This window comes from Callorhinchus milii, unplaced genomic scaffold (assembly GCF_018977255.1).
Source record: "Callorhinchus milii isolate IMCB2004 unplaced genomic scaffold, IMCB_Cmil_1.0 Scaffold3, whole genome shotgun sequence".
In the NCBI taxonomy this organism is placed as follows: domain Eukaryota; kingdom Metazoa; phylum Chordata; class Chondrichthyes; order Chimaeriformes; family Callorhinchidae; genus Callorhinchus; species Callorhinchus milii.
In genome coordinates this window covers 34003587-34028803 of record NW_024704744.1, presented here as the reverse complement: position 1 = coordinate 34028803, position 25217 = coordinate 34003587, and the positions used below count along the sequence as shown (strand labels likewise).

General features: G+C 40.1%; 1 protein-coding gene across 1 annotated transcript in view; it reads right to left on the bottom strand.

Annotated features, from left to right (window-relative positions):
- Positions 1-25217, bottom strand: part of man1a1 (mannosidase, alpha, class 1A, member 1) — a 217086-nt gene that overhangs the window by 141186 nt on the left and 50683 nt on the right. Inside the window, exon 2 of the mRNA XM_007899660.2 lies at positions 1194-1290. Coding sequence (XP_007897851.1) covers positions 1194-1290 — 97 coding nt within the window. The remainder of the gene's footprint in view (positions 1-1193; positions 1291-25217) is intronic.

The following is a 25217-nucleotide window of genomic DNA, read 5'->3' as shown; positions in this document are numbered from 1 at the left end:
TCAAATAAAACAATGTTAATGCCAGCAATATTTATAGATACAAAAATAGCAATTGTTAAAAGATTATGCAATTTGAATTTGGGGCTGAAGAATAGACTATACTCAGAGATGATTATTTTTCCTTCCTTCTCACCAAACAAATGATTGGCAATTAAGTAGAATGCATCGATTAAATATTGTTTTTAATCAGTATTCAAATAAAAAAATATAATCTTTTTCAGGGCCAGTTGAGCCTGGCGAGGGCTGGCGTGACGAGGGTGCACAGGTTGATACTGGGGAGGATATGGCCAGTGGAGTTTTGAATTCAATTGGATTTTATGAGTGGTTGAGCTGGGGAGATCAGTGAGGAGGATATTGGAAAAATCAATGTGGGAGATGGCGAAAGAGTGTGAGGTACGGTCAGAGACGGATGAGGTTGCGGAGGTGGAGGAAAGCTGGGGATTGAATCGAATGCCAAGGTTGCGGACAGGTTCAGTGAGTCTGAGGGATATTCTGGGGAGGTTAGGGAGAGAAGATATTGACAAGAGCCAAGGAAAATGGCTTCCGTTTTGCCCACACTCAGTTGCAGAAAATTAGTGCTCATCCAGGCCTTGATGTCTGACAAGCAAGCGGACAAAAGACAAAACATGATGGACCTGGGGTCATGCAATTTTGGGCAGTTTATCAGAAACAAGATAATTGTATTGATTGGGTGGATAACGGTTCACTCGTTCATTTTTAGAAAAAAGTGTTAGTACAGTATGAGAGTGGGCTGATAGATAGTTTAATGTAAAAACAAAGAATATTTGTGAACTAAGCAAGTATCATATTATGCTAGCTTGAATTGAAGTGTTGAGGCACACATACATTTCTGTCACCATTTCTACATTACATTTGATTAAAATATCAGAAAAGAATGCTTGAAAAATTGTGTTACATTCAGTGAATAATAAATGTTCTTTAAAACAAAAAGTACTTGAACTGTGGAAACAAATTTGTTGATGTGTGTCTAGCTGTGTTAGTTTATGTAAAATAAATGTATTTTGTGCAGTCTTTCAGCTTCTTTAATTTATGGGTATGTTTATTGACTCAGGAGAAAATGTATTTTGTGCTTTTCTTCGGGGGGGACAAAGAAAAGCCATAAAAATAAAATTCTGCACAACATGTATTCTGTAATTTTACATTTGAAAACACAAATTGAAAAAGAAACTCACCAAACAAATTACTAGAATGCCGCACTTTGGATATGGGCTTCAGTTCATTTGATCCCCACGCATAACGTTTGTAGTTTTCCCAGGCGTATTTCATCATCTATAAAACATAGAACACTTGGCAATTTTAGATCCAAAGAATTTTTTTTAATATAAAAAGCACATTTTTGCAATCTTCTATCAAAAATAAAAATGCAGACTTTGGTATTTAAAATAAATTCAGCTTAGCAATCAAAAAGGGGTCAGCCTAGCTCAGTTGGAAGCTAACACTCTTGCTTCAATGTCAGAAGGTTGTGGGACTTTAAACTCGCATAGCACTGGATTAGCTGACTGACACTTCACGACAGGGATGGGAGACCCCTGCACTGTGAGGTGCCATCCTTTGGATGACATGTCAAACCGAGGTCCAGTCCATCTGTTCAGGTGGAAGTGAAAGACGCAAGGCAATGCTCTAAAAGTGCAAGGTGTTTCTCCCAGTTTCCTGACCAACATTCCCCCAAATACAACAACAACAAGTGCAAGGTGTTTCTCCCAGTATCCTGACCAACATTCCCCCAAATAAAATTGGTTATTCGCTTCAAGGCTGTTTGTGGGACATTGCTGTGTGCATATTGGCTGCCGTGTTCAACTATTAAAATATACAATCACTGCATTTTACAGCATATCCTGTGAAGTTCTTTGAGGCATTTTCCTGATGTGAAAGGCACCATATAAATGCAATAATTATCTATTTAATTTAAATTAATCAATTTCATTGCACGAGAATATTTTCACTAGTCAGTCAGTCAGTATTCATTAATTGTCATTACTCTCAGACACAATGCAAATTAATTTTTAATTTGTGTTTTATTAAGAGACAAAAAGGATACAAGTCATTTTTCAAAAGAGTTTTAAAAGTTTTCTTTTGTTGGTTTAACACTGAACGTTTCAGCATTTAAAAGGGATTTAAATACTTCAGAAATAGTAATAAAAGGGAACTAGGATTGAATGGTAAAATGGGGAAAGAGGAGGTAAGGACAAACATGATGGACAAAAAGACTTTTTACTAGGATACTATGAAATTATTTCAAAATAATTTTAAAATAAATCTTAAGACAAAAAAGTCTAGAGCATGATTAAGTGCTTTTAAAGGTTAACAGTTTAAATTTACCCTAATTTGTTTTTGTCCCCATGTTCTGTGTGTAACCGAATATCTTTTCATGTTCCATGCCTTAGGTTATTTTATTGGAGTCATGTTACTGAGAGAATTTTGTGTAAATGCAGGTCATTGAGAACGAAGATAATGGACAGATCTTAATAATTCACTCTTTTGCACTTAGTCAACAGCCGTTTTGTTACATTAAACACAAGCTTCAGTATATGTTTCTTTATGTTCAACTGTAACAGTGTAAATAAAAACATTTAACCCAGATCTGGGTTTTTGAGAGAGATTATGTTTTAGAGGACGAGACTTAAATGAATTTGAAATTCAAAACCACTTAAGAGTTTAATAGTAATGGTAATGCATCTATTCTGAAAGCTTAAAAACAAATTTAAAAAGGCACAAAAGAAAACTACTGCAATGATGAAGAAATCACTTTGTTAACCGAGTATCATGTTTAAATAGCAAGTTATCCATATCACAGGATTGTACACAAACACATTGGTGTACCAGCCACGTAGCAATAGCGAATTGTTTGGCACACCATGGCTAACTCAATTCTTTGACTTGATTGGCCAAATAAATTAATTCATCTGTTCTGGAAAAATGTAATACAATTTACATTTATACTATGCCTTTAGTGTCCAGAGGATGTCTCAAAACGCTTCACAGCGATGGGCACCTTGTTTTGAGATGTGCCTTGAAAGAGGGGGGACAAGGAGTTAGTTGGGGGGTGTTCTGGGATCCAGTCTCAGAAAGCGGAGACAGATAGACTAAAAACTAATGAGGGGGGAGGGGGGGAATATGAAACAGGTTAAGTGTTCACTGAGTGAAACAAGTGTGATATTTAAGAGAAAGTCACCCATAAACTTTGGTTAAGTATCATATCGCCATGTACCTCTCTTGTGGTAATGGAGACGTTTCTATTTTAGTTAGCACTCCTTGTATTGAGTTTCCTCCAACATCAATCTAGCCTTGTTTGTTCTGTACCTTTTTTTGCCCCAAAAACTAATCGTCCATTCAAGACTAGGAGCATAAACCAAAAATGTTGTGCCAATCCTTCATCATCAGGTTCTATAAGACGGTAAAACAAGGTTCCATCTGCCTGTTCAGGTGGACATTAAAGAACCCATGGCACAACTCAAAAAGAGAAAGGAGTTCCTCCCAGTGTACAACAATTCCCCAAATAAAATAGTCACTAATTTCACAGCTGTTTGTGGGGAACTGCTGTACGCAAATTGGCTGCTGCGTTCACCTTCAAAATACAGTCACTGCACTTTACACTGAGAAGCATTTGCAACGTGAAAGCGCAATATCAAATGCAATGATTATTACATTAAAACATTAAAACATTCAGCGCAGGATGCCTTAGAATAACAACTGATTTTTTTGGGTCAGCCGGGTGTCTGACACATGTGGAAACCCATCACCAGGTTTAAGAGTATCCAAATCAAACTGAGATTTCCATACACATGGAAATTCCAGAGGGAGTGACACATCCTGCTTACCTAATTTAGGAAATTGTTAGGCGCAGGTTGGCAAAAGCTAAGACTTGATGATCCCAATGTGTTGGGGTACTGCTGGAATCTAACCAGCAAAATTAAAAGCTCACAGCTTGCCATCTAAGCGCTCCGAGAAGCTGCCTCGCATGAAGGGTGCTATAAAATGAAAGCTGTTGTTGTTATTGTTGATAGCACTGTTTGGCAATCTTTCTCGCTGCTGTCCAGCTAGGATCACCTAGTCCCATTAGGGCTTTGGCTTGCAGGGTTAACAGGAGCTAAATGGGAGGATTCCCTGCCCCCCCCAAGTCCTGCCAATGAGCCAGGCTGGCTGTGCGGTCATCAGCAGTGCCCTGTAGCACTGTGGACCTGCCTGGCTGCAGGAATTGGACTACCGAGACTGCCACAGACGTCTGGCTTGGTTACGACCTTCTATTGCCAAACATGTCACGTTGGAGACCCTGCATACCTAACCCGCACCCCCGCACATCCCCCCCCCCACACACACACAAGGAGGTAACAACTGAAATGAAAAGCATATACTATCATTTATACCAAACCACTTTTATAATATTTGATCATCTTTAACAACATTGCACATGATAAAACGTTTCCAACACAGTATTGTTTACAGTAGATTGCTTTCATTTCATTAGGCCTTGTAAAATGTTGCCACAGCATGTAAATAATTTATCAATTTCCAATGACCAAATGGCAAGTTTGTGGATTTGAATAATAATAATAATCCTTGCATTTAATATACCGCCTTATCACATTTTCTAGACGTCTCAAGATATTGAAGCTCGATAAAATAATTAAACTTCAAAAAGAATCAAAATTACACAATACCTAGAACACAAACAAAAATGATAACTGGTGGTAGGGAGTGGGAAGCCATTAAGGTGTGAATATGCAAAGCAGATACAAAGTTTGTATTTGTCAGAGCATGCTAAAGAGTATCCAAACCAGATAAGCTGTTCACATTTGCACAGAAATTTCTTTATCCAAAATGGAGTGCCTACTCTCTCCCTGGAGGAACACACTCTGCTTAACTAATCCTAGAAGGTAATATAATAATAATCCTTGCATTTGATACAGAGGCTTATCATGTCTTTGGGATGTCTCAAAGCGCTTCACAGAATATACTGTAAAGTGAATTGACTGTATATTTTGTTGGCTGAACACGGCAGCCAATTGCACACAGCAATGTGCCACGAACAATCGTGGATTGAGTGACCAAATTATTATTATTTTTTAAAGAGATTATTAACCCCGGGAAACCAATCCACCAATCAATTAACAACTGGGTTTCTATTTACTGCTAGGTGAACCGAGGCGTGCGGAATAAGGAAACTTGTGCACTGTTTTGCCCTGCCCAGGAATCGAATCCAAGAGCTCTCGCTTGTGAGGCGAGTGCTCTAACCACTAAGCTACAGGACTCCATGTTTAATGGAGTAGGGCGTAATCTGTTTCCAGGACACTGTGTTCAGCCTTTTAAAAACTACATATATATCCAGTAAAGAATATTAGGAAGTCTGCAAAGGGCTGCACATTCAAAATATAAACAGAACAATCTGATGAATCTGTCTTTAATACATCTGTTGTGCAACGAAAGGGTGAAGAATCCAAGGTTTTGTTGACTCATCGGATTAGGAGTCAATTTTGAATCCAGCAAACCCATTCATCCAACAATTTATCTCCGGACAAAATTCAATCACCTTGACCCATAAGATACAACATCAGTCAATTAGCAATTCTGTTTAGCTAAAAACACTCTGGTGGATGGAGCCTAATGGTCATCAATCCACTTGGCAAGATCGGTATTATGGCTAAAAGCTTAGGCTGGACAGGATCCAACAGTCTAAGTAATAAATATCGTATTGCTTTTTTNCCTCACAACCATAAAACTTAGTCACCTTACAATAATGAATAGTTAAATGCATCCTGTTACACACATCTCATCCTATTATACACATCACTACTGATTGATCGATCACTCTGAATCATTTAAATCTGTCGCCCTGCGTTTCTAATGCCCAATTTATAATACAGGTTTACTGCTAATGGCATTATTGCTCCCGGGCGTGATCAGTGGCAAGATTCCAATGAAAACTACGAGTCTTTAAAGGGTAACTTTCACACAGTTAAGACACTTAACAAATATGATAGGGAGCAAAATCCTTAAATTTTACAGGAGAAGCTTTCCTTTAGTTGCTCAAATCCTTACGTAGCAGATACTTCATTGGTCTGTTTATAAAGCTCCACCTTATGTTCGGGATCATTTTTCAAACAATTCTGCTGACAGAAATTGTCTTATGCCTAGATCAGGGCCTGTTTAATCCAAGGTAAGGAGAGAAGTCCAGTGGAGTGAAACCAAAAATAGGAGCCGAATCACCTTTCTTTTCTCTCTCCTTCCCTCCAGCCCCATTCATTTAGCTCCTGACACACAAGGAAACCCAATACCATGCTTAAGAGGGTCCAAACAAAACTGAAGGGCAACATTATATGTCATCACTATACCACAAATTTGCTTATAATGCAGCTCTACTGTGAACCCGCAGATACTAAACATTCCAGCATGGACATGAACTGACCACTTCCAGTATAACAGCATGTTCCCCGGTTTAGTCGTCAGACCGAGTGACCAAACCCCAAACTTACTTAAGATCTCAATTCTCAAGATGCATTAGTTCTTTGAGACACATTGTAGTAAAGTTTGTCAGGCTTTCAGCCATTTGTATTAATAAAAAACAATTTTTGTGATAGTCTCAGCAAAGCACAGGTCTTCTCACGTAATAGCTTCTGTCACTATGTTCGATCATGTGCAGAGCCCAGGGTCCAAATGGTTGACCACAATTGGAGGGTCAGAGAACACTGGTCAGAAAATGACTAGCTACAGGAATACAAATTGTACCACATTGTCACGCTCAAAGTAAAACCAACGCACAAGGCTAAACTAAATATCTGCCCTTGAATTATAAATATTAAACGCACTCTCAAACATGAACAAGGTTACTCACACTGAACTTCTGGAACATAATAAAATGTACATTAAAAATTTAACTTTTATTTTCTCAAAGGAAACTGTGCGCCAATTCAGTGCTACATTTGAAAACAAATTGTTACTCAGACAACAGCTGCCTGGGAATGTCATAAGGGGAGATAACACAACAAAAAGGTTTAAAGTTACAAATGACAAAATTTTACGTTTTTTCTGCTTAATAGTTTTAGCTTTTGTGCAGTCGAATTCTATCCAGGTCCTCAACAAAGCTGAGGAGACACAGTGACAAATAACCAGATTTTAGTTTAACTGATACCCTTAGCATTTCAGAATTGTTATGTTGGGGATCATTTGTACATGCTTATGATAAATTCTTCATATGAGATACTCTGTAAGTCTTTAAAAATAACTGCAGGGTGCAGTTATAGAAGTTGACATTTAGTAATCATTAAGGATTCATTTTCAATACAACCTGCTACATTAGAAAGAGCATGTACAGTGTGAGTACCTTTTGATGAAATGAACAAGGATACTGAAATGTTAATCTAAAACATATTATGGTGATCAGCAAGAGCACATATGTGAAAGATAATGGTAGGATACAGATACAGTGACAGCCACTTAAAACTGGACACATTAGTGCCAGCTGTTTTGTTTAGCTTAATCAGCTTCCATTGCATATTTCACTTTATCTACTGCCATGATAATAGAGAACAAATGCCAGCAAAGCACACACACAAAAACCATTGGCACAATCTGGAACCTTGGCGTCTTATTTGACCCTTAACTATTGTTATTCTACCCCACATCCAGGTCATGTCCTGCTCTGCCTTATCCCACCTCCGCAACATCGCCCAGCTGCGCCACTGTCTCACACCGCAGACCCTCATACGAGCATTCATAACATCCAGACTCAACTACACAAACTTGTTGGCCACCATTGGCGGTCGGGCCTTCTGCCACTCTTCCCTCATCCTCTGGAACTCCATCAAGCAGTCCCTCCACCTTGCCCCCTCTCTTGCCTCCTTCAAGACCCATCTCAAGACTCTCCTCTTCGACGGTGCCTTCGGTCACCCTCCTTCCTGCCTGCCCTCAGCTCGGGTCTGAAATATTGATTGTCCAGCGGCTTGGAACATCCTCCCGTGGTGAAAGCCGCTATACAAATGTAATTTTTTGTTGTTGTTGTTGTATCAGTATCAAGCCAACATAGGGTTGTGACAAATAAGCTGCTATAACCACAACCACTCAAGCTCACGTAATGGCTAAACAATCAAATTTATAATTAGAGCTCACATCTTCATGCTGAATTTCATTGAGAATTCATGATGGGCAAGAGACATCACTAATTCAGGACTCAATTACACAATCAGTCAATGTCATGCTGGTAGAAAAGTAACTATATCATTCTGGTGTTCAATTTAATACTGGCCTACAAAATATGAGTCATGCAAATTATGAAATTATGTTTTGAGGCATTTTGATTTGATAAAGCAATACATCAAAAGCAGGTATCAATACAAAACAAGCAATGACCGTTTAGCACCTGGTTTAAATGTTTCACATTGTATTTGTGCCTATCTGGTAGAAATACGGATGCAGGGTGAAACAAAATCAAGTTGCCTGCTGGCCTTCTCACTGACTGTGTATTGAATTGTTTGAATCACAGTTTACACAGGTCATAATGCATTTCAAGTGATCTGCTGTGTGCAATTAATTGGCTGCCGCATTTCACCCACAAAACATACAGGTCAATTCACGTTATAGTATATTCTGTGAAGTGCTTTGAGACGTCCCGAAGGAGTGATAAGGCGCCATATCAAATGCAAGGATTATTATTATATTATATATTATATTATATTATATTATATTATATGCTGCCCGACAGTACGAAAAGGACCAATTTAGCTAGGTATGCTCGCATTAAACCATGGGGGCAAGCAGTCTCATATTTAAATCTACATGTGGCTCCGAGATCCACATAGAAATTGTCCAACCATCAAAGCCACTGATTCAGAATTTTGCCACTGGAGGGAGTTGCACCATTTTCATACCTCACTGAGAAGTCTAGTAAAGTCTCAGGTCATGAACCAGTGTGCCAACAAATTCTCTATCCATTGTTCTGAAGTGTTCCAACCACTGCGGGAAACCAGGTCATGACTTTTTAAAAAAAACTCAAGTGACATTATCTTTCTACAAAACTAAGGATAGTTATTCAGGTTTTGTGAATTTGCTTTAAAGATCTTACACGTCTTAAACCCAGGTGTCCCCCACACTCCCGGCCCCATTTGTATTCATAAAGCACTCAACTATTTAAAATCCTGAATTGTGTACTATCAATGTAAACAGTAACATTTATGAAGCTGCAATATTCAGCTTCCAAAGGCCTGTGGCAATATCTACAGAGTCTGGGTCAGAGATCAATTAGTATTTTAGTACTTGGCTGATTCCACTGACATTTAACCAGTCACATTCGGTTAAATTAGACTGAAGACGGCCAAAATGTCATATATATACAATTCTATCACATACAAGTAGGAATTTTGAAGAGAAAAAATTCACGCAGAATTATTACAGCACGAAATACTTTGTCACAAGTGGCCAATGAAGCCGAGGCCACGGCAAAATTTAAAGTGGGAGTTGGATAAACAGTTGATCGAGAATAATATTGACAAGTTGGCACAGTGCATGATTTAAGAGCAGCTGACAACAACTTGCACTATATAATAATAATAATCCTTGCATTTGATATAGCGCTCTTCACGTCTTCTAGATGTCTCAAAGCGCTTCACACAACATGCTGTAAAGTGAATTGACCATATATTTGTAGGCGGAACGTGGTAGCCAATTGCGCACAGCAGTGTCCCACAAACAGTCCTGGATTGAAAATGACCAGTTTTTTATTTTTTTTGTTTTGGAGGGATTATTATTAGGCGTGTGGAGTAACGAGACTTGCCCAAGGTTTTATGCTGCCAGGAATCGAACCCAGGTTTCTCTCTTGCAAGGCGTGTGCTCTAACCACTGAGTTACAGGACTCCACAAGAAAGGGAAGGAAGAAGTAAGGCAGAGGGAGCAACAGGCCTCCTTTCTCGCAATTTCTGTGATTCTCTGATCTTATTGTGTTCATGTTGCTATGAAGTTTCTAGAAGAATTTTATTTTTACATGGAGGATTGTAAGAATGTAGATCATCTTACCATGAGTGGCTGCTTTAGACAAGCTCATAAAGAAAACACTGACTCCCTATCGCTGAACGGATCAATTTCAAGGTCCTCACACTCGTTTTCAAATCGCTTCATGCCCTGGTACCTCCCTACCTCTCCGACCTGCTTACCCCTTAACCTACAACCCGGTGCCTCTGCTCAACTGGTTCCAGCCTTCTGCATGTCCCTCTTGCCTTCTGTTCCACCACTGGTGGCTGCGCGTTCAGCTACTATGCCCCAAAACACGGGAACACTCTTCCTCTATCCCTCTGTCTTGCCCCTTCCTTCCCCATCTTCAGGTCGCACATGAAAACCTTCCTATTTGTCCGTGCCTATGGTCACCATCCTCCTCCCCACGGCTCGGCATCGTACTCCACCACTGTCAACTGCTCTGGGACGCTACCCTGAATGAGGGGCGCTATATAAATTCAAGTTGTTGTTGCTGTTGTTGTTGAGATTACAGCTTCTCAGAAACAGAGAAGGCCTGATCCTCTGCAAATGTTATCGCACCTGGACAATACAAATCCAGCCAGTGACACCAGATCACTTCCCTGTTGCACATCTCACTTTTACATCTTCACAATCAAAAGATTCCTCTTCCCTCACCACCCCTATCTATACCACAATACAAAATAAAATCAATTTCTAAACCAGTGAACGGATTTAATTTACAATACACTGCAAATGGTAAATCAATGTTTTTAAGTATGTTGTACACCCTCCCATCTCCATAAATAAAACCCTGCAGCCTTAGCAGCAAGTAGAAGGGCTCAAATGAGAATGCAATTTTTCACATCTTGTCCACAATCCATTCCTACTGGTGAAGAGTGCTGCAAGGCAAAAACAGCAAAACATCCATTTGCAAATTCAACACATATCTTTCTAAGCCTTTCAATGTAGATCCCAGAGGACTCAGTATAGACGTATACAGCACAGAAGAATGCCATTCAGCCCATTCTGTCTGGCCTGTCTCTTTTAAGAGCAATTGTTTCCTTCCACTCACATGCCCTTTCCTCATACCCCTGCAGTTTACTCCTTTAAGATTTGTATCTAATTCCCTTTTGAAAGCACAGGTGAATTTCTGGCTTTCCTAAAAAACTGAAGCCCTGCACTGGATCCCCTCTCCATCTGATGTGGGTCAAAACACTAAGGAAACTATTTTAGTCTGAGACAATCACAGAAATGACAGAAGATTTACAAAAAACAAGGAGATATTTCGACCCAGTGGATCTGTGCTGGTGTCAGATTCCCCAATGCAGCCATCAACTCCAATCCCATGTGATCCCATCATCTCCTGTCCTCCACCTCATTTTTTCCTTTGTCTTTCTTTCCCCGCTCCCTTCTCTGCTTGTCCTGATAAACTGTTCCCTTCCAACATCCCTCAGTTCTGATTAACTCGCTTTCCTCTCTCCATAGATGCTGCCTGACCTGCTGAGTGTTCCCAGCGACTTAGTTTTTTTTATTTCAGATTTCCAGTATCTGCAGTATTCTGCCTTTTGCCTATTAAGACTGCTCTTTCCGATACCGTTTAATATTTGTTCTCAACATGTACTCATTCAGTCAGAATCACAACAACAGATTAAATCCTCCATGATCTGAAACTGAATCCCTAGACTACTGCCTGTGGCCATCCAGCATTCCAGCTGGCAACAATTCCAAAACAAAGCTCCAAGCGTCAACTAACGGGAGCACATGCACGCACACCCACTCTCTTTCTTAAGGGATTATTATCAGGCATGTGGAGTAAGAGAAACTTGCCCAAGGTTTCGCCCTGCCGGGAATCGAACCCAGGTGTCTCACTTGCAAGGCGAGTGCTCTTACCACTGAGCTACAGGACTCCGAGGACTCGATTGTAATTGAACAATTAAACTTATTTTTTGAAAAGTAACATGTGATCTACCCACAATATGTGCACAAACATCCTGTGGCTTTACCCTACCACATATTTTTACCATTTCACAAACTTGCAGCAAACCGAAAGCATGTCAATAAATTTTGGAAAGTGTTCAATATATCAAGCCCTTGGCACTGAACTTGATAGGTATTGATTTAGTTATATTACTATAGCAGATCTAACTCAATTCAAAACTTTGTCATGTTCATTATTCAATAGCCTTGTACCGGTTGCAGTCCTGCTAAGTCTACTTCACATTATTTATCACACTGGAACTGTAATATTCTCCCAAATCACTGAAATCTAAAGTTAAATTAGTGATGGCTATTTCATGCTGTTGATCGCACAGAAACCAATATCCCCCAAATCACTGATTTTAAAGTAAAGGTATTGGAGGCTCCAACTTAGTTTCTTTTAATCCTTTCCGATTAGATCAAAGTAGCAAACTGAAATGAAACATAACCTCGAGTTCTCTGATAACATCAGTGCATGAGTTGCAATGTTAGCATTTCATATATTTACACAAATGGGTCTTCCTGCCTCAGTACCTCTCAAAGTTTACCCTGACAGCAACTTTGTAATGTACTGGTGGTAGCATTTGTTTTACACTCAATTGCTTCCATCCAAAATGTCTAAACCATTATCCTCAGCCATTATAGTAAATGCAAGTAATGGTTCTGGCAGTTTTCAACAAAGTACAGCCCATTAAAGGAGAAAAACTAGAACTCTATTATTCACCATTTACAGGCTTCCCAACTGCAAAACTATTCGGCAGCAATGGTTTCAGAACCAATGCAAAATTCTGATTCTCTAATCAACCTCCCAGCTGCAACTCCAAACACTGCGGAGTGGAAGTCGGCGGGGGAGGGGAGAGAATGTGGTTTGCAGCTGAAAAGGTTCAAACCAGCAAGATTGAAATACTGAAGAGGACGCTGGAGACAGACAGTGCCTCAGGTTTTCAGTCACAAAAGGGATGTTAACAGGAATAATAATTCAACTGAAGCAACTACATCTGGATTCTTCTCATAGCTTTGTAATACAATGCATGACCTTATCGACTACAAAAGGTCTCGCAACTGAGGAACATACAGATGGCAAATCTAATATCTATGGCCTATATACAAAATGTTATTAGCTTTCTGTCAGTGGAACTACTGGAATATTGCATATTAATACTACAACCAATGTTTAATTTGCTTCTGTCTCCTCTTATTCTCAGTTGTTTCAAGATATAGCTCATACACCACTTCAAACGTGTGACCACATTTTACCATTTTATACTTAATTATGTTTTTGTGATGATTTGCTTATTTGGCATGTGTCCCTGAACAGAGCAGGATATACAAGTCTATTTCCACATTCGAAATTAGTCCATTGTAGCAAACCAAGCTTAGCAAGTTTTCTGCTATAAAGATGAAATAGACACCATGAGATGGTTACATTGAGCTATCTAAACCATCAAATATCGGAAAAGTAGAAAGAGGCCAAAAGCAAATGAACTGAAAAATGTATTAGGGGAAATGCAACATTTTAAAATGCTGTAGATAGTTTTATTGGAGATTCTGTGCTTAAACAGAGAAGAATGTGCTCCATAAAACAGATTATAAAAAACATTTAAGAAGGTAGTTACACCATAAATGGATGGCTCCCCTTGCTTCTGGTCAGAAGGTTTGGATTCAAGGCCAGTATGGGGACGTTATGCTCAATGTCTAGGCTGAAACTCCAGTGCAATTATGAGAATCGTTGCATAAGACCTCAAAAGTCTTAGTAGATGAGAGAATAGTCAGACCAATGACGTGTAATTTAATGCTGCTAAATTTTGAGATACTAAATTTCTGGAAAAATGGGAAGTGTAGCCTAAAGGATAAAGCACTCAGTGGAGTGAAGAAGCAGAAGGACCTTAGGGTGCAAAATACATGAATCACTAAATTTTGATAGCACAGTCGCTATCAAGAAGGCCGATTAGGTCCTGGAATTTATCGGTAGCAGAAATGAATATAAGGGTACGAAAGTTATGTTGGAATCACAGACCTAAACATAATTTTCCTACTTTTAGATGTGCATCTAGCCAGGTCAATTCCCAGGTACCGAACAATCTAGGTCATTAGGTCGCTGCCAACGTCACTTCTTGTGCATATGTGCAATGAACGTAAAAGCATCGACTGTCTACCGCCGCCTTGTTTAACATAGTGGTTTGCGTTACAATGGGCAGCTCTTGTGAGAGCTTCCAGCAGATGTCGGGGAGATCTTCTACCTATGCACGGAAAGACAGTCAAAATACTGCACTTGTGGTAAACCACAGGTCCATGATTCTCACATTAGAGATGCACCTGCATTGTTACCAAGCACAGTATAACAGAATTGATGTTCTTGAGATCCAATGGTACTAACTCAACACCAACTGCTTAAAATAGTGAGGGGCTTTGGCAAATAGACACATCTGATGTGAAGCTGCCTCTGCCACCAGGGTGCTCAGCAACAGGTCTGCGGATGGAGCTTTCTCTCCCTCCCGGCACTAAGTCTGCTGTGTGTTCATACAGACAGTGACATTGCTAGCCAGAAATTATTTGTGATGTACTTTGATGTGTTGAGGCACTATAACATTTTTTTTTCTTTCTTGCCTTTCTTTGCAGAAACAGCGATTCCTTTACAGTGATCTACTTCTAGCTTGTCAAAAAAAAATAATAAATTCCTTTGGCAGAGCATTATCTCAGTGAAATCACAGCTGTCAAGATGCGAGCACAAGCATCCTCATCTGATTGGATGCCATCAATGATTGATTTTGTGTCCTTAACAGATGTCAGGAAACAGAATGTGTGTATATGGTGACACGTACGTGATAAAGCAATGTCTATCAACAAGCCTGGAGAAGGATTTTAAAATGACTATTGGACCATTCACTGAAAAAGTGCCATCTTTGTGAAGCAGTTAAAAATGCTAATCATGTATCGGAATAAATCTTAAGGGCATTTGACTGTAAGCTGAAACTGCAATAATGTATATTCTATACATGCAATCATTGGAAAGGCCACATCAGAAATTTTTGTTCAATTTTTTTGACACTTTACCTTCAAAGGGATACAGATGCACTGCAGTGATTTCAGACGAGCAACATTGATGATTATGGGCTTGGAGTTCTGAATTATGAGGACAGACTCGCAGAACCTAGCTGGTTTTCTTGAGAAGAAAGACAAGAGGAGAAATGATCCAGGTTTCAAATGATTCAGGTTTCTTGCAGCACATTATCTGCAACAAATGTATACGTTCACCTCAGGCACTGACAGCATCACCAACCAGGGATGCACACTCCGCCTCACCGAGCCAGTCTGGAACCTTGGCGTCTTGTTCGACCCTCAACTGTCCTTTCTACCCCACATCCGTACCATGACCTGCTCTGCCTTCCCCCACCTCTGCAACATCGCCCGTCTCCGTCACTGTCTCAACCCTCAGGGCGCCGAAATCCTCATATACGCATTCATTACATCTAGGCTCGATCTGCCAACTCCCTGCTTGTTGTACTCCCCAACTCTTCCCTCCACTAGCTGCAGATGATCCAGTACTCTGCAACTTGTGTCCTCTCCTGCACCAGGCTCCGTGACCCCCGCCCGGCCCTCCCCACCATCACAACAACAACAACAACAACAAGATTCCATTTATAAAGCGCCTTTCACGTCAGGAGGACGTCCCAAGGCGCTGCACAGTTGGGTCATGACCCGAGCAGGGGGGAAATGGTGAGGGGAGGGAAGGGAGGGAGCGAGGAGGGGGGAAATGGTCAGGGTGAGGGGAGGGAAGGGAGGGAGCGAGGAGGGGGAAGAGAGTCGAGAGGGGAGCTAAAGGCTCGGTCAAAGAGAAAGGTTTTGAGACCGGCCTTGAAGGAGGAAAGGGAGGAAGCAAGGCGAAGGCACTGGGGGATGGAGTTCCAGAGCCTAGGGGCTGAGAGGCTGAAGGCCCGACCACCGATGGTAGGGCGGTTGGGGCGGGGGACGTGGAGCAGACCGGAGCCAGAGGAACGGAGGGTACGGGCAGGTAGGTAGGGGGATAGTAGGTCGGAGAGGTAGGAGGGAGCAAGGCCGTGAATGGCCTTGTAGGTGAGGATGAGGATCTTGAAATCAATCCTCTGGGGGATGGGGAGCCATCAGCGATCAGGCCTTCAGCCTTTCTGCCTATGGAAGTCCAGCCACATTTCCTTTGCCTCGCTCCCTCCCTTGCCTCCTTCAAGGCACGTCTCAAAACCCTCCTCTTCGACCGAGCCTTTGGGCACCCTCCTACCCTCCCCGACTCCCAGCTTGGGTCCAAATCACTGACTATCTAGTGCCTTGGGACGTCCTCCCTACATGAAAGGCATTATACAAATGTAATTTTGTCTTGTATTTTCATGATCACGCATCCTCCCTGTCAACTCTTCACCAATGGATGCAATGCTGTATTCAATGAAATTATTCATTCTGCATTTAGTGGAACTCTACTAGAAAAAATGCTTCCCTTATTTCAATCCATAATAATTTCAAATTATTGCTCTAAAAGTTTAGAATTTACGCAGCTCACCTACCAAAGTTGAGTGTTATTTTTCCTCACTTGAGATATACATTCAGTAATGTGGCTTTGGAAACAACTAGCCTGAAGAACTGAATGATTGCTGTTAATACATCCTACTTGATTCACATTACCATTAAATAATATTCGCTGCTACACTTTGTACAGCCGATTAATTCAGTCAAATATGCTCTTATGAATACAATATAATACAGCATGAGGCAAGTTTGTCTAAAACATCTGCAGTAACCGTAATGTAACCACTGTACATAACTCCTTAAGATTTTCTGAACAAACACCTGCCCTGAACATGACGGGGGGTTATGGGGAAGGGAGGTCATGATGAAAAAGCTAATGCAAACTATTGTTAATCTCTGAAGTTCTTCTATATGCATCACATAGTTGTTTAATTGGAAATGTAAAAGCTTAGAGATGTCAATGCTAAAAGGAGCTGCTTAATTTCAGCAATTAAATTCATTACCACCTCCACACTGTTGTAAAGTTAGGTACTACAGTATACAGGAAGAAGGAATTCCCGACCTCATTATTTCAGTGGGCAAGATGTTTCATCTGTAAATATATCAAGAGGGACTAAACTGATATGTGTGTGGAAATTTGTTACTAGTTCAAATAAAAGAAAACTAAAAACCACTGAGCATGGTGATTAACATCATTTTATTAACTGTGAAACTTGTCACATCCGATGACAGGAGCGATAATGGCAGAAACACTAAGGTAAATGCCTACACATTTCATCAAAATGTCATGGAGCTACTCATGCTGCTTCAATGGGGACAACTATTACATTCCTCTTTTAAAATGTTCCTATTTTTCCCTCTCAAGTTTTCATAAATTGTGCCACTCATTTGTTGAACCAGTTTAAGAGCACATCTTGGCTCAGTCGGTAGCACTCTTCATGTTTGATATTGAGCTCAGTTTGGGAGACAAGTCAATGCCATGTCGGGAGAGCTCTGTATTCTTGAAGTGCTGTCCTTTGGATGAGATATTAAACCAGGGGTGGGCAATTATTTTGGCTGGCGGGCCACTTCACGAGTTTTGGTAAGCTTCGCAGGCCGTACACTTAATATAGATGCAAATGCTTAATAATAGCTCAAGATCAAGTCTTACACTTGTACATGCATAAAATAAAGTCTATATAATTGACATTCATTAAAATTAGGTTAAATAAAAACAACTTATTGAGCAGACATTTATTCGATATTTATTCATTTATTCACATGTTGATGAGAAGGTGAGGAGCTCACTCAATGGGAAGAATGAAAGCACTGATGTGTGTTAACCAGACAATTGAAGTCAGGCAGCGTCTCCGTTGTTGGAATACGGAGTACTACTGCAAGATGGTCATCGGTCATCGCAGATCTGTTTTGATTTACTGAATTTCATCACAGAAAATGTCCTCACATATGTATGTTGATCCAAACAGCACAAGCATCCTCCGGACATGAGCCTTTATTTTTGGAAAGGTATATTCATTAAGAGAGGAGTAAACCTGGGAAACGGCACTGATTCGAATTGCTCCACAAGCAATGGATCACATTGCAGGTCAATAAACTCGAGTTGGGGCTTTGTCTCCGCCAATATCTCACCCAAAAGGCCGCCGAAACCCTGGTCCATGCCTTTGTCACCTCTCGGCTGGACTATTCAAATGCCCTCCTCGCCGGTCTCCCCTCCACTACCATTCACAAAATCCAGGTCATCCAGAATTCTGCCGCCTGCATTCTTACCCGTACCAAACTCTGCTCCCCGATTACTCCAGTCCTTGCCAGACTGCACTGGCTGCCTGTCCTAGGGAAGATCAATTTCAAGATCCTCACTCATGTCTTCAAATCCCTCTACTCCTCTGCACCACCCTACCTCTCTGACCTCCTCTCTCCTCACAACAGTGACTGTTGCCTTCACTCTACTGGGTCTGGCCTCCTCCTTGTCCCCCGAATCCTCCTCTCCACCATCGGCGGCAGTGCCTTCAGCCACTACGCCCCAAACCTCTGGAACTTCCTTCCTCACTCCCTTTGCCTCGTCCCTCTCTTCCTATTTCAGGTCTCGGCTAAAGACCTTTCTTTTTGATTACGCCTTTGGTCACCTTCTTCCCCCTCCCCGTTATTGTGAAGCGCTTTGAGACGCCGTCCGGCATGGAGGGCGCTATATAAATCCAAGTTGTTGTTGTTGCTGTTGTTGTCAACATCAAATGAGAAAGGTGAAGAGACCAAAGACAGATCATTTTCGATCAAATTGAAATCCTGAATCAGTGAGAAAATTCAGCATGCAAGTCAAGTAGTGATGAAGTATACTTTTTAAGGCTTTGATTGCAAACAGTAATCTGCTGTAAAGTTGGAAAGTGGGCAAACTGCCTGTTTCCTATCTGATGCAATAAAAGAAATAATTTTGTCATAAATGACTTGACACTACAATACAAATCATGCACAAAGGCCGCCTTCCATTGCAGTTTTGAATTCAGATCAATCATGTGGCCCATGATATCTACGGCAAATGCTAAATTCGAGAGCCAATTCACATCATTCAGCTGTGGGAAATCCGAATCTCTTTGTTTCATATCCAAAAATAAATCAATCTTTGCTCTCAATTCCCACACTCTTTTCAAGACCTTTCCTAAACTAAGCCATCTTACATTCGTGTGATACAGAACATCCATGTGCTCGGATTCCAATTCCTCAAGCAGAGTTACAAATTGCCTGTGGTTTAATCCTCTTGCTCGAATGTAGTCGACCACTTTCGTAACTGTGTCCACGACATTGCTTAGTTTTAGAACACTCTTGCAGAGGACCTCTTGGTGAATAATGCAGTGTAGAAAAACAATATTCTGTTCTGGATTTGTTTCTTTGACTTGATCTTGAATTCTTTTCAGTAACCCAACAATTTTGCCTGTCAGATTTGGGCTTCCATCGGTGGTCACATTCACCAATTTTTTCCACTCCCCTCCTAATTTTAAGATACACTTATCTACTGCCTGTAAAAAGTCTTCTCCAGTTGTCCTATCTTTCACTGACTGCATTGATGCTATTCTTCTGTGAACTCAAAATGTTTGGTGATACCTCGAATAAAAATTATCAACTGGGCTGTGACTTTGACATCACAACTCTCATCGAGTGCCAATGAAAAACATGCTAAATTGCTTATTTTATTTTTTAACTGCAGATACAGGCTCTCAGAGATATCCTTAACACGTCTCACAATAGTTCGCCTTGACAAGCTAATGTTCTCGAACTGTTTTTTCTTGTCTGGGCATAAGATTGAGGCAGTGTCAACCGTACATTCTTTTATAAATTCTCCTTCAGAGAATGGTTTGTTGTTCTTGGCGATGTTGTGTGCAATCACGTAACTCACTCTTGTAATCTCATCCTGGGACGCAAATTGTTTTGTGCAAATGCTTTGCTCTTTTTGCATTCGAACAATCATCTTTCTTTCCTTTTTCTTCGGTAGAAACGTTCTTATATTTGCAAGCATGTTTGCTCTTAAAATGACGAATCAAGTTGTAGTCTTTGAGCAATGCCACAGTTTCTTTGCAAATTAAGCACACAACTTTTCCACCCACACTGGTAAAAAAAAATTTAGAAGTCCATTCTGTGTTGAATATTCGGCCTTCAGCGTCCACTTTCCGTTTCTTTGATAAACTCATTTCGAATTAACATCCTCTTCAGTGAAACGTATTGCTGCGGTTGCCGCGTGCGCGTGTTTGAAAATTTGCCGATCCGTACATTTCTGATGTCAGCCTGATTCAGCACTTTAAGGGAGCTTGCGCACAACTAAGCAGTGTGATTGGCTGATGTTCCCGATCTGATTCAAATGTGAAATTTGTGGAGAAAAAAACTAACGACTTTAGTAATTAAAAATCGATGCTGTGACAAAAGAAAGAAACGTAAAGGATGCATTTAAAACTGATCCTTTCTGGGACTGAACAAACTACAATTTTTTCTATTGCTAGACATAATGATGGGCTGGATAGAATCATTTGGCGGACCGGATACCACCACTGTATTAAACCAAGGACCTGCCTGCCTGTTCTCATTTGAACACTAAATATGTTTTACGACACTTCAAAAACAGAGACGTTTCTCCTCATGTACTGGTCACCAAATCCTCCAGATGAATTTAGCCATTCACCTTATATTTGTTTGCTGGTGCATATGGCTGTCAGGTTTGTCAACAAACACAGTCACTACACTTGACTAATTATCTGTGAAACATTCTGAGAGGTTTTTGATGTAATCAGGCACTATTAAAAAGTTACTTCTCATTAATAACTCATATGTTATTCTAGAATCACTCTCACATTATTCCACTTGTTTAAAACCAATGCTTCAAGCTATTAGTCTCTCCACCAACAGCCACCTACAAGCATTCCCTTCACTCTACTCAGATTATTTCAACTCTTTGGTCTGGTTTCTTTCTTCCTGCTGTTGGCATTACTAGGGTAGCTCTTCACTCTGATGCAAATCACTTTTCTTACTGATGAGCGTCCTTAGTATCCCTTGGAGCTTGCTGCTGCTCTTCTGCCATTAACAATATATAGGTCGTAACCACCCTAAAGTTGTTCATGAGTAATGATATGCTTGACAATTACATTTTTCATACCTACAGTATTTTAATACTTATAAATCGCTGAGATCCATTAATCCTTTGTGAAGCTATGATTCTTTAAAGCCCAACAAAGGTTCCTTAATTTTTTTTAAGTTTTCATTGAACATGGAGATAACATTTAATCTTTGCTTGAAAACCCTAGTAGTCAAATACAGTATTTAAAAGATGATCACTTTTAAAAATCTAATCAAATGTAATGTTATGTTCTGCGGATTTCTGAAGCTTGTCATCATTTCAGTTTTTGGAGTTTTAAAAAATGACTCAAGGATTTAATTTGAAAATTCCAATATTCAGCATAGTTGTGGCTGTTTTTTTCTCAGTTATTTCATTATTTGTCTTACATTGCCTGTACCAGGGCTGAGCTAGGTGGATCTACAGTACTCTGGGGCACTGCTGCTGAGACTAGTCAGCCTGGCTCACGTGATTCTACCCACTCCTAACTAGTAGGGGGTCCTAACTGGATAAGCATCAGGAAGCTGCCCAGACAGTGTTCTCCAAGGCAGATATGCAGTCTTAGCTGGTTAAATTCGACAGTACCCCAACACACACTGCACAGTCCCCAAGCCTTGGTTCTTGCCAACCTGTGCCTAATATTCTAGAGTTAGGTTTGCAGGATGTATCCCTCCAGTGCACATTTCACTCCAGACACGGGGAAATTTCCATCTGTATGTAGCATACATAAATGGAACTCGCAATCTGGTTTGGATAATCTTAAATCATGTCATTTGGTTTCTGCAACGTGAACCTGGCCAACCAAAAAATATCTACATAGTGAATTTCTTGCTTTAAATCATTCAAACTCTCAATCTAAAGCTCAATGGAACAAAGATTTAAAATGTATTTTTTCCATGTTCATTCAGGAAATGTCTGCAAGAATTCAATATTACAGGAGTTTTAATGAAACTGATACAAAAATGGTAGGTTAATGCTAATCTCATTGATTATGCTTATCCAGCCAGAGGCACAAACTCACAAGATGAGGTTGGCTACAAGTCCTGAATTTCATTATGCAATACTAACCTGCAGTGCACATTTTGAATGAAGAAATTGAAACAAATTCTGGTTTGAGCAGCACAGGAAAAGTAAATATAAATGGGGAGCAGCAAACCACAAAGCTTAAGATTCACTTGAATGGTGAAAAACCATTCACTTGAAAAACCTGAATTAGCTCAGATACATAAAGGTTCTGTAACTCGTCTCTGGGATTCCTCATTTTGAATTTACTCCAGGCAAATAAATTGATAGCCATTTCTCTGACAGCTGTGAAGGGCCCTACCATAAGTGAAATTAGCCAAGCCAGTCTCTGTTCTGATTCCAGTGAGCAACTCATGCACAAACATTTTCAGAGCACATATCGCATTTCATGAAATATTTTACTCTTGCTCAAGTCCTTTTATTGTTAATACAAAAGCACTTAGTTCAACACAATCAGTGATGTACAATTAACTGCACGCCACATTCTCCTGGAACCACAAGCTCAGTATGGAACCACTGTATATGTTTAAGTGATCTGTCTAACCTTAATTAACCAATGCAGATAAAACTGTTGCATTCTTAGTTGATTGTTGAAATGTAGCCCTTTCCAGTCACTACCAAGGTCAACTCAGTTTTTGATGCAATATTCACCCATGTCTGAGGACATAATGAGCAAAAACAGAGAAGGCTGGGAAAACTCAGCAGGTCAGGCAGCATCTATAGAGAAAGGAAAGTGAGTCAACGATTTGGGTCCACGACCCTTCGTCAGAATGGGAAATCTGGGAAGCATTCAGAAGATTCAAACTTACCCATTATAATACAATGTAGTACTCCCTAATTTTCAAACAGTACAACTAATTTGCATTTATTTAGAATCCTTCACAGAGTAATATCTTGGATCACTTTACAATGAGGCTGCCGGACACTGAGGGAGATGACCACTGAACAGGTTTAAGCTATTCACTAACACTTTCAAAATCATTTTTCTTTTACTCCTGCCTGGCAAGAATTACTTTTAATACTTATCAAATCCACTGCTTGTTTATTTACATAATGTTTGAATGATTTCAACTCTATTCAGCATTCAATTTGCTAGATGGCAGTCGAGCAAATCAATGCAATTCCACAGGTAATCAATGCAACACGATTACTGTTTTTGCAACATGATCAGGTGACAGCCTGCCTCAGTTGACAGCATTCTTGCCTCTCTAATAGAAGGTTGTGGTTCGAGCACCACGTTGGGATTCTGAATTCAGTCTAGGCTGACACGATGCAGAGTCAATGACGCGCTGCATTGTTGGGAGGTGCCACCCCTCAGACAGGACATTAAACAGGCCCTGTCTGCCTTTTCAGGTGGTTGTCAAATAAATATTAATTATTCTTTCATTTGATATAGCGCCTTATCACGTCAATGAGACGTATGACACCCCAGGCTTGGCATCGTGCTCCACCACTGTCAAGCACTCTGGGACACTATCCTGTGTGAGGGGCACGATAAAAATGCAAGTTGTTGCTGTTGAGACATCTCAAAGCACTTCTTGGGATTTTATTATAAAGTGGAGTGAGAATGTATTTTGGAGGCATACATGGCAGCCAATTTGCACAGAGCAATATCCCAGGAACAGCCATGAAGTGAATGGCCATTTTATTTTTACCTGGGGAATTGTTGGACTGGGCATTGGTAGAAACTCCCTTTTCTTTTTGAATAATGCATTGGGATCTTGAAGTGGGGCTTGGCTGAGCAACTGAGCAAAGTTAACACACAATCCCATTACACCACTGGAAAAAAGAAAGGAATTTCTCCTGGGTGCGCTGATAAACAATCTCCTCGAAAAAATAGGTAATTTACTTCATGGTTGTTTGTGGGAAATTGCTGTGTGCAATTTGACCAGGTTGAATACTAGGCTCTTAAAAGAGCCACATGCTGCAAGTCCTGCATACATAGCATATTAATAACTCAGGCTGTAGCTTTGTGATACTGTTATACAAACCCTAGATATGGTGATGTTCTCAAATGGAGGCTCAGATAAGCAAAGTTCAGCATTATAAAATCTGGCTGCAGTAATTCTACTGATACAGTTTATAAGAACATAAGATTAGGAGCAGGAGTACTACTCCCCCTCGAGCCTGCCCCGCCATTCGCTAAGATTATGGCTGATCTTCAGACCTAACTCTAATGACCTGCCCTATCCCCATATCCCCTAATCCCTCTATTTTGTAAATATACTGTTTTGACCCATGTTTTAACAACATTAGAAAAGGCCAAGTTCAGCAACACAGTGGTGTTGTGGTGTAAGTAGTCTGCTTTTATTACTATGCCAATTGTGAAAAAACAAAAACCCTGCACCAATGTGACATCAATCTGGAAAACATTTCTTTTGGTCAGGCGGGTGTCTGACACATGTGGAAACCCATCACCATGCTTAAGTGTATCCAAACCAAACTGAGAATTCCATGTATCCCACCTAAATTTGATCTTTTTGGGGGCTAATAAACTGGTATAGCCCCAATTTCATTTTTAAATGGATACATTTCTTTCCAATTGTTACCGTGTGCCTCAGGTAATCAGATTCTCCAAATTATTTGGAAATTGTACGAAATTATTTAGCTTGTTGGTTTTGCAAACTCCCAAAGCTATTATGCATCTTGTTACTAATTATGCTAAAGCTCACAATTATTTAAATTCCTTTGAAATAATAACATTTTGTTCAATGTGCACTTTCATGTATTTTATCTACATTTAGCAAGTTTTTCTTTTCTAAGTAAACTTAGCATGTGCACATATATCTGGAAAATACTTATCTTTAAATTACATAAAATGGTCATTTTTTTAAAAAAATACCCATGTTACAGAAAGTTCTACTTTAAAAGAACAGTACAAAGCCTTGAACAACTATAATCACTGATAATGTAATGAGCTGTATGAAATCAGCATCATCAGTGTAATCACCTTAAAATTTCTAGTCTCCTGGATTCAACAATGAAATCTGGTTAGATTTTTCCTTTTAGATGTTTAATTCCATTTATAAGCAAGAGATTAGTTTTTTTATTAATTATTTACCTCCATATAATCTGTCAACACCATGAAATGCAAACGACAAAGACATACAGCTGGGCGAAGTCTAGCCAGGTGGAGCTATTTTTCAAAATCATCCTATTCTGCTTTCTA